The sequence below is a fragment of the Calidris pugnax genome, unplaced genomic scaffold (genome assembly GCF_001431845.1).
Source record: "Calidris pugnax isolate Ruff unplaced genomic scaffold, ASM143184v1 scaffold44, whole genome shotgun sequence".
NCBI lineage: Eukaryota > Metazoa > Chordata > Aves > Charadriiformes > Scolopacidae > Calidris > Calidris pugnax.
Window position 1 is genome coordinate 37,539,869 of NW_015094506.1, and position 10,608 is coordinate 37,550,476.

At 41.9% G+C, this 10,608-nt stretch overlaps 1 protein-coding gene across 1 annotated transcript; it reads left to right on the forward strand.

Annotated features, from left to right (window-relative positions):
- Nucleotides 1-3,516: 3,516 nt before the first annotated feature.
- On the forward strand, nucleotides 3,517-9,853 carry LOC106901143 (secreted frizzled-related protein 2-like). The gene is made up of 5 exons (XM_014963513.1): nucleotides 3,517-3,767; nucleotides 6,822-7,141; nucleotides 7,683-7,852; nucleotides 8,204-8,296; nucleotides 9,376-9,853. Exons 2-5 carry the CDS (start codon nucleotides 6,855-6,857, stop codon nucleotides 9,684-9,686), a joined length of 861 nt encoding a protein of 286 aa, XP_014818999.1. The 5' UTR covers nucleotides 3,517-3,767; nucleotides 6,822-6,854; the 3' UTR covers nucleotides 9,687-9,853.
- Nucleotides 9,854-10,608: the final 755 nt, after the last annotated feature.

A 10,608-nucleotide genomic window follows, 5' to 3' on the forward strand; every position in this document is an offset into this window, starting at 1 on the left:
TTCTTACTGGGGTCTGATGGGTGGCTCCTGGTTAATCTCTGTCTGTCTCCCTGGTAACAGTCAAAGGAGGCGACCCAGAGGTGGGCAGGGAGCGAGCCTCCCGAGGCTGCTGCTGTTATCAGGGTCCATCAGCAGGTGACTGTTTCTCATATCCAGGAACAATAAATACAGCCCGTGGCTAAGGGAACAACCACGCAGCTTTCTTCAGAAGTCTCTAAGAGCATTAGCTCTCTCCAGACCCTGAGACGGAAGTTTCTCTAAACCCTCAGGTCTTGTATTTTATGCTGCCTGTTAGAAATGTATGCAGATGCTGCAATTCTTGTGATAGTTTGCTAAACTAATGAATTTTTTTTATTATTTTATACAGTTGTTATTCAAGCAACCTCTACAAACTGTTAGAAATACCGTGCCCTTGTCAGCTTTTGTGTAATTTGAATGTTTCCCTGGTGTGGCAACAGTAAATCACAGTTTACCATGTTCCCACGAGCAAGCTGTGTGTATATTTGCCTGACCTTTTTCTTTTCCACGCCGTGTCAACAAGCAGCTGAGCATCTTAAAAAAAAAAAAAAAAAAAGAAAAACTATGGCCAAGCAGATTGCATTTGGAGCTGCTTGTGATGGACGATGCATCAGAGGGGGATCAGCTGTGACAGAAATTTGATTGAGGGAAAACCAGCATCAGCCCAGTGGCCAAAAGACTGCAAAACCTGCTTAAGCCTAAAAGAAACAGGAGCTTTTCTGCAGATTGTGCCTGAAATATGTGAAACTCCATTTGTCAAATGGTCCTTCTTCCACAAAATTAAATCAAAGCAAAACTAAATTGAAACCCAGTAAAACTGAGTAAAAACCAAAAAGAAAAATAGCTAGTATTAACCAACAAACAAACCAATACCAACCAGAGGAAAAAAACCCTAGAAGTTTAATTTTTCACCTGGAGGGAAACAGAGAAGAGTGGCTATTATTACTGCCTCTCTGTAGAAGGTGCTCATCTGGTCCATGATCAATAGTGTAAACTCTTAAATTCAGACAGACTGTATTTTACTCTCACCTGAAAGCCATTATTTGGAATTTGCTTACCCCTGGAGCAAAACAACACTATTGAGCCTGCCGCACTGCTTATGATTGAAGAGCAAAATCCCACTTTTTTAATGATAATCGTACCAGCACTTCTCTCCTCCTTTCAGCTGCCTTGAGAGCAAACTGCTTCACACAGCATTTAACCAACACAATGTTCACCATACGGTCAGCACACGGGATGTGGCCTGAATGCAGTTTCAGGAGCATGCTGCTAGTAAGTCAGCACAGGAATTCAGTTCTTCCCCTAAAATCATTTTACGTGACTTGTCCTCCTTTGCAATGACCAAAATATTGCTGGGCTGGAGACCTTGAAGGCTCAGTGAGTCAATGAATATTGTGATGGCAAAGCTCAGGGTTATATGCCTGTGTTAGCTGCTAGCTCATCAGCAACTCATCTAATCTTACTATGCCCTTTTTTCCATCCTTGACATAGTTAGGAAAGGCTACCTACCCCGTTTGTGTACACTATTCAGCACCCTTGTGCCTTTAGGTGATCCTGTTGGGATCTGTGTGGGTATTTATGTGCCTCTTGCAGCACCTGAATGCTTCATATTGGAATGCATTTAACTTCCATGTGAAGCAGGACAGTCTGTGTGTGGAGGAGTGTGTGGTGGGGTTAAACTTCAACAAGAAGCTTGTGGCAGAGTCAAAAACCAAGTTTGGGTCCCAAAAATCATTGACTTTCACTATGAAAACAAACTTTCCTCTCAGCCAATCAATCAAAAGTAGTAAGTACAGAGCTCGGCGTGCCAGGGCAGTGAGCCTTTATCTGCTTGCATTCCAGATTTATAAGGAAATATAGTATTTCTGTTCTTTAAATATTAGAGCAATGCTAAAGCCATTGTGATGAATAAATTAACAAGTTTTTTTCAAAACCATCTATGACTCTTCTTCTACTGTTTTAGATGTCATTCATACATAATTGTTTTTTAATAAAGCAAAGGAAATGTTATGAAATAAATCCTGCCTCTCAGAGCAAGGATGTTGGTCCAGCAAAGCTGCCATCAGAGTGATGACCACCTCTCCCCAACCTCCTTTCGTGACTCGGGGTGCACCGTAGCAGCTTTGATCCTTGTCTGAGCGCCTTGCATCTCTGCAATTAGGCTTCAGATAAAAATGACTCCAGACGAATATTGCAGCAAATGTTTAGATGAAAACAAAAAATCCCCACATCTGCTAGTTTGCTCTCAAACCACTACTTTCTTTGAAGAAAAAATTCAGTGGCATTTCTTACTGGGGTCTGATGGGTGGCTCCTGGTTAATCTCTGTCTGTCTCCCTGGTAACAGTCAAAGGAGGCGACCCAGAGGTGGGCAGGGAGCGAGCCTCCCGAGGCTGCTGCTGTTATCAGGGTCCATCAGCAGGTGACTGTTTCTCATATCCAGGAACAATAAATACAGCCCGTGGCTAAGGGAACAACCACGCAGCTTTCTTCAGAAGTCTCTAAGAGCATTAGCTCTCTCCAGACCCTGAGACGGAAGTTTCTCTAAACCCTCAGGTCTTGTATTTTATGCTGCCTGTTAGAAATGTATGCAGATGCTGCAATTCTTGTGATAGTTTGCTAAACTAATGAATTTTTTTTATTATTTTATACAGTTGTTATTCAAGCAACCTCTACAAACTGTTAGAAATACCGTGCCCTTGTCAGCTTTTGTGTAATTTGAATGTTTCCCTGGTGTGGCAACAGTAAATCACAGTTTACCATGTTCCCACGAGCAAGCTGTGTGTATATTTGCCTGACCTTTTTCTTTTCCACGCCGTGTCAACAAGCAGCTGAGCATCTTAAAAAAAAAAAAAAAAAAAGAAAAACTATGGCCAAGCAGTATGATCAATTATTTACAGTATTAAAACACAGAGAGGAGATACAAAAAGCTGAGCAATTTAAAAAAAAAAAAAAAAAAAGAGAATCTATGGCACAGCAGCAGCTCCTGCTTCTGCTGAGGAGCCAACCTCTGACAGACCCAGAGCACTCTCCAAGCAATGGCAATCTACCTCACATGGTCATTTTTAATAACTGTTCTGCAAGACTCCTGCTAAAAATGATAAATTATAATGACTTGCTGTCAAACCCTGTTTCAAGGTAGCATCTGCTCATGAAGAAGATCAAAATAATTAAGCCTAAACAGAAGTGCAGCTAAAGCCATTCCCTTGCTTAAAAGCAGCTTGTGAGTGTGGCGAAAAGGAGTGTCAAACATACCCAGGTAACATCTGGAACCCAGTGACTGTCAGAAGGGAGAGGGACCAGAAGCTCCCATAAATTAAGCTCTTTCCTGACAGAAGGAAGCTAGCTGAAATGATTGAATTACAGATCATGCTCTGGTTTCAGATCCAGCCTTAAACCCCATGCAATCACAGGTGACAACCAAAGGCACTTGGGCACATTTTGTTCTTGGAGCCAGTGACGACCCTTCAGCCCTCAAGTCATCTTCCTCATTCCTGACAAACACGCAAAGCTTCACTATTCCCTAGGTGAATGGCTGCTTCACTCAAAACAGCAAGAAAACAAGAAAACAGAAGCAAAGCAGATGGCTTGCCATTCTTCTGACAGCAAATATGTGGTGTGTCCCCCACACCCTTGAATCCCCTTGGCTTCCTGCTGAAGGACCAGGTGTGGCCAAGCAGTGGAACACAGCTCCTTCCCGACTCCAGCGTGGTCGGGCCCTCAGACTCTAAAGACGCCACCATCTTCACAGGTAAGAAAAATTGTTTTCTTCAGCATTACAAAATGATGACCCCCTGAAAGTCAGCTCGACAAAAGCAAAGCACCACCAGATAGCTGGCCTCCTTTGAGACGTAACTGAGGTTAAAATAAACCTCAAGGCACAGCTCTGAGGTCGCTCATAAGTGATCTACCCCATGTGAAGCTCCAGGAGGAAACAGTGACTCAGAGATAAACAATTATTTATTTCAAGACAGTTCCTATGGAGAAAAAGTTTGTCAGGAGAGGTATTAGCTCTTATTAGAGCATTCTCGTCCCACGCACTCTCATTATGCCTGTTCCTGTTGTGTCCATCAAGCGGTGGCCCAGAGGGAGCTCCCAAAACCAGACCTGCTGTACCACAACCCAGTGCCCCTGGTCTCAGGCACAGCCAGAGCTTGGCCCATCACGGGGTGGTTTGCCAGGCACTTGATGGTGGGAAGGGGCAGAGCGAGCCCCTTCGGCAGCACCGCCGGGACGTTGTTCTTGCAGAGCAGTGCTGGCACAGCTAGTGACTCAGTGACCTGTCATCATCTGGAGTAACAGAGCTGGCTCAGGAGTTGAGATCAACCCAGTTTTCTTGCGGGTTCTGAGACAGTCCCAGAGAAAAACATCTAAATAATTGAGAGACCAAATACTCTTTCCTAATATATATTTTATATCACTCAGAAATGTGCGTGTAATACCACGCTTCACATGCAACAGAAAGGCTTCCTTCACCAGAGATCTTGCCACCTACTTTCAGATAACAACCAGATGAGAAAAATACCATGGAATACTACTACTGGGGCCAGAGAGGAGTTTGATTAATTTCATAAAATTATGGGGTGACTCGGTAAAGATAGCAGCATCACGTTTGGATGCAGACGCTTGCTGGGTGAGGGGGACACTCATAAATGGAGCCCAGTTTGACTCCAGCTGCTGAGGGCTGAAGTGACACTTAGGTGGGAGCTATCAGCACTTCTGCAAGATCTCTGGAGCCTGTGTGAGCCAAGCTCTGTGCTCTGGGCCGCTGTGCCCAGGAGGTGAGGACCAGGGCTTTGCTCCAAGCCTGCCTGAGATCCAGAAGATCCCGAGGAGCCGCTTGCACAGTTGGCTTCATGTGTGAGTCTTCCCTCTCCCTGTGCTGAGCAGCTCCCTGCTGTCAAAATGGGAGCAAAAACAGCTATGGCAAAGCGTGGTCCCCAGGGGTACCTGCAGAGATTTAGCAAGAACATGACTTTTACTGAGTTTCAGTGAGGCTCTTCACCTTCTTATGGAAGACACAGAGCACCTGGCAAAGGGATGGTACCGGTACCATCAGGCTGAAATCAGCCTGGTTTGGTAGTCAGTTCCTCTGTTTTGAAGTGTGGTAACAGATACAGAGAAACCACATTTATTGGGAAAAAACACAGAGCTGGCAAAAAAACATGAAAAGAAAAACTGACAATTCTTTTAATATGTCTTTGATTACTGGAACCTTGCATGCTGCCATTTTTTTCTGACTTATTTAAACAGATACTGTAATTTTCCCAGTAGTTTAAAGAAGACAGCTAAGGAGGAATCCGTGGTGGTTTGTCATTGATTTTGAAGATGCTAGGATTAATAATCTAGCACTTAGGTATAAACATGTAAACGATATATAGCACATTGTCTGAATGTGCTACATCTAGGTATAAGCACAAAAAGCTGCTGTTTCTGAAAAAATATATTTCAATCATCAGTAACACTAGCTGATACACTATTACAAACATATTCATTTTAGCCTCGTAATCAAGCCAGATATTTTACAGTAGATCCACCTACATATTATTAATATCTAAACATTTCTGCTAATAAATCCTGTAATAAGGAATGGAAATGAAAATTAACACTCATAAGTAATTTGAAAAATGGTTTCATGGAATTAAAAATTTCTACAAAATGTTTTGTTTTGATCTTCAACGCTTTTAACTAATAATCTCACTTTTTTATTCATAATAGATAAGCTACACATTACTCAGACCCCCTGTCACCTTAACTAATTCCCCAACTTCTCTACAGTGAAGACCTGTTTATCAGTACTGTGCTAAGAACAATAATGAAGTACTCAGTCAGTAATTCTGTTAACTTTTAACTTAAGAATTCTAATACTATTTTTTGTGCTACAAACAGAAGTACACATCTGCTAGCATTTGCTTTCATACAGCTTCAGGTAATTATCATTTATTAATAAATCGGTGAAACGCTGCATTATTTGAGCAACTTTAAGTATACCCAGGTTCATTTGAAGTAATAAAAATTTTTCTCTATATGTGTAACTGCCTTGTCACTCTGAATAAATACTGACAGCCACAATAGTCCTACAATATTAAACCCACCACTGAACTTGAATAAATGCAAGATGTGAGTTCTGTAGCCATCTTATAGGCACATACTCCAGCCAATAAAACAATTCTGTATTTTCAGGTGTCTGTTAAAATTAATAGAGGTTAAGACCTTTAGCATCTCACAGGACAGGGATTCACATTTCCAGACAGAATACTTGGTTAATAGCGGGAGGCTGTCTCTTTTATAGCGCTTGACCAACTAAAGAAAGTACTTCTTCTACATTGTAAAACAGTGGAAGAGACACGAGCAATTAGCACAAGCAAAACATTTTCACTTGATAAGTCAATCTGGGCTGGTTTTTTCTGCCCTGTCAGCAGTGTCTGAAAACAAAGGAGACACAGCAGCCCCAGGAGACAGCTTGTCTGCCCAACCGTTTTTCTGGGGGATCTCTTAATTTGTTTTAGAAAGCACATAGCAAACCGTCTTAGGTGTCAAAATTTAATATGCCACATAGCACGCTGCAGGAACTGACACCGTGGGACATGTGAAAAGCTATACCAAACCGGTGTCTTTAGGGAACATACTTCTATACTTCGCCTCCACCTCCCTGGTTATCACAACAATCCCTTAAATAGGCAATAAGACCTGCTCTTGTCTCGAGTGATTTGATAAGCAGGTGATAACCAATGGTTTATTAAGCTCTTGGGGTATATAAGCCACAAGGTTTTCAGTGTGCCCCTGCACTTGGGGGGTTTGACAGCTCCCTGCTCGGCAGCCCAGGAGTCACTGGAAGATGTTTTTAACTGCAAAAATACTTGGTTTTGCTCTGAGTGGTTTCCTAAGAGTGGCAACAGGCTTTGACATTGGATTATCCACGAAATGTGTGGTGATACCCAAGGAGATGGACATGTGCCACAAGATTGGGTACTCCGAAATGAGGCTTCCCAACCTGATGGGACACACGAGCATGGCAGAAGTTATCCTAAAATCCACCACCTGGCAGCACCTCGCGCATACAGACTGTCACCCTCACGTGAGGACATTCCTGTGCTCCCTGTTTGCACCCATCTGTTTAGACACGTAAGTACCACAGCACAGTACAAAACTCCAGCCTTTATTTGCCAGAACAGGGATCAAATGAAATGCATGTTTATTGTAATCTGAAGGCGATCTCCACTTTTTCTGAAATAATTCTGTTAACTTTTCAGTACTCATTGGAAAGAAAAGTACTGAAAATCTGTTCCACTTAAACTTTCATTCGCCTTGGAAAAATGAATGCTGTTGTCAAAGGATATAATGTTTTATTTTCTTACAGTTGACAATTTATTCTTGTTAATTTAGGGCTGAAGCACCTATTGCAAATAGAATCAGGCTCATGCTGAAGCTCTTCTCAGGTTGTCATAAAAGCCTTTTAAAAACTGTGACTTAATCTTGTAAGCACAGTCCAGTCCATACCCAGACCACTTGCACAGCTTGCAAGGCGGACGCTTCTAAAATTATACTGAAGGATGTTAAGTATCAGTGGAGACGATGTACTTTGCACAGAAATCACTGTTGCAGTAGTTTCTGTTACCGCCGGGTGAGTTGAACTGATTCAGGCTGGTATTCCCCGTGGTGGCAGGTTTATCCACCCTTGTCGGAGCATGTGTGTCGCCGTCCGTGAGAGCTGTGCCCCCGTGCTGGCCTGCCACGGGCACCCCTGGCCACACAGCCTGGACTGCCAGCGATTCCCTGCCGACGAGGACATGTGCCTGGCATCTCTTACCAAGGAGCATAAACACCTGCACAAAGGTAGCTGGGAGATGGCAGAGGGGAGGGTGGCCGTAGTCTGTGTCCCTGGGAATCAAGGAGACAGAAGGGACACCGTCCCCAGCCAGTCTGTGTCCCCAGCTGTATTTGATGCTGACAATTGAGCTTGTCAGGCTGAACAGGGACTGAATGGGCACAGAAAATGAAAAACCTGTTCATTCCTGGCTGCCTTTTCATCCCTGGCCACCTTTTCATCCTTGGCCATGTTTTTTACCAATTGTGTATTTCCTCTGTCATCCCTGTGGTTAAACAGTGGGCTCTCAGCTTTGACAGCAGAAAGCTAACACAAAAGATTCTAAAAGATAACGATGAAACTTTGTCATTCCTTACCAGTCCTACCAAAGCCTGCCTGCCAGGCCTGCCCAGCAGTGGAGGAATTCTTTACGCACAAAAGAGTTCTTGAAGTTTTCTGTGACAATGATTTTGGTAAGTCCTTGCTAATATGGCGGCTATTAAAGAGACTAACAGCTCTCCTTCTAAAATGCTTTAAAACTGGGATTAAAATCACTGACAGTTTCTGCTGGGATTTCAAAGTCTTAATCCTAAGAGTTTGGCTGCTGAAAACTTTTTGTTGTTTATCAAATATGTTCTTTCTAATCAAAATATAAGTAGGATTTGTTTTGCATGAAAGATTTATTAATGATCTAGTTTACAATCAAATAGCTCTTCTGTCCTTGTCTAGTTGGCTACATTGGATTACAGCATGCTTTATGGAAAATACTTCCGGCAAAAGCAGCTAAATAAGCAGGTTTGCCTTTAATTCATGGTTAAACCCAAGTAAAGCTTTGATTGTTTCACCAGTGAATGGTGTGTCCTCATTACTTGTGTGCACGAGTTGTTTGTAATACATAGCTTACTGAAAAGGAAACTCAGAACATCGTATCAGTAAAATGAATTCTTACTCGTGTTGTCTTACCGGAGTGACAGGCAATACTTTTGAGTTTGCCCTAGAAACTTCCTACAAAACCCTTTGAAGTCAGTGCAAAGACTCTCAGCGACTTTGGCTGGCTTTAGCTCAGAGAAATGTCACGCTAAAAAGTGTTGGTGGAGTCAAGTGGGGCAGGTAAGATGCCTGTAATGAAAAAGGAGTATCTAAAAGGGTGGTATCAGGAAGCATTGCTAGGTAGTGTAGCTGAGGGGTTCATACCATGGACAAAGAGAGTTTCTGGAGAAATTCTTGGGCAGGACGGGCAGCCTCGTTATATGAGAACAACGCCACCAGCTTACAATATCTAATTATCCACAAAGTCTAACATACATGGTGATGGTAAAAATACATTACTCATCTTTGTGAAAAAATTCCATTAAACAAATTCTCTAACTCATGACTTTCATTTTTCAAAAATATTTCAGAATGTATACTGCTCCTGGAGAAGGCCTTGCCATACTCTATCAGCATAAATTATGACAGTGTTTTTAAGGAATTGTTCTGCTTTCATTGTTAGTGTTTGTTTCTGCATTTGAGTAAACAGAGTGACTTACATATTTCCTTTTATTTTCTTTAGCAGTGAAAGTAAAGCTGTCCAAGAAGAGAACAGTATTTGGTGACCAAGAGTATAACATTGAATGCCAGGTGGAATTCATTACACAGGGCTCACTGTTGCCTTATGAAACTCAGAATATGATACAACAGTGGCTGCTTATCAATGAAAACTGCACGCAGAGGATGACCCCTACCCATCGTCCCATGGTGTATCTCCTCGTGGGAAATATTGAAGAGGGCGCCATTTTAGTAAACCAGGTTTATCGCTGGCAGAGAAGGGACTCCCAGCTGACTTTGGCCACACAGAAGTGGAGATACCATAAATGTTTGTAAATAGTTATCGTATTATTTGTAAAAAAGATTGTTATACTTCTCATGCCAAAACTATATTGTAAATAGGAATGTACTATAAGTGGAATGTAAAGTCTTAGTTTCCTTTTAAATTGTATTATAGGTTGAACTTAAACCCCAGTGTTACCAGGCCTTCCTTCCGTAGTGTTCCAGCTATCCACATCAAGTTTGAACTTGGCTGATCATACATAAATATTTCTTTGAGTTTTTGCAAAAATATTTTGTAATATGATAAATAACTGGCATAAAACAGTTTTAATCCAGCTGACTACCTGTAATGTATTTTGCTATACTTTCCACTCTGCCATTTTCTCCAATTACCTAAAGTTTCCCTTGCTTAAATGTTTAATTAATCCACTGCATTGTCTCCCATTACACTATTTTAAAAGAAGGCAGCCCTCTGCTGGTCGCTTTCGCTAGAATTAAAGTGGAACAAAGGGGAAGAAATCACTGTAAGCACGATATGGTTGGCCCCAGATACAAGAAGATTTGGTTGCTGGGACATCATTTTACAAGGACAGAGCTGACAATGTCTCAGTGTTATCACCTGAGAGAAAAGGCTAAATGCAGTCTTTGAAATCTTTAATTCTTGCGCGACCACCTTGAAGGTAACACTTTTCAGCTGAAATCTAAATTGCCCCCCCTCTACTGAAAGGTCCCTTTTCATTTTCAGACACATTAAAAAAGCCAATGCAGAATCTTTACCAGTTGTCTAAGTGGACTGCAGGGAACTAATGGAGCGATAATATTCAATAAATGCAAAATATTACAATAGCCACATGATTAGCAATCTGATTGTCAGTGCAACATGCTGACATTAAAGACAATCTGACGATGGACAGAATTTTATTTTAGTTTTACAAATATGTATAATAGACCCAAGAGCAGGTAATTGATAATACAA

Coding starts and splice junctions, on each gene's coding strand:
- LOC106901143 (XM_014963513.1), top strand. CDS start 6,855: ATGTTTTTAACTGCAAAAATACTTGGTTTTGCTCTGAGTGGTTTCCTA. Junction 7,142..7,682: donor GCACCCATCTGTTTAGACAC/GTAAGTACCACA, acceptor CCGTGGTGGCAG/GTTTATCCACCCTTGTCGGA. Junction 7,853..8,203: donor GCATAAACACCTGCACAAAG/GTAGCTGGGAGA, acceptor ATTCCTTACCAG/TCCTACCAAAGCCTGCCTGC.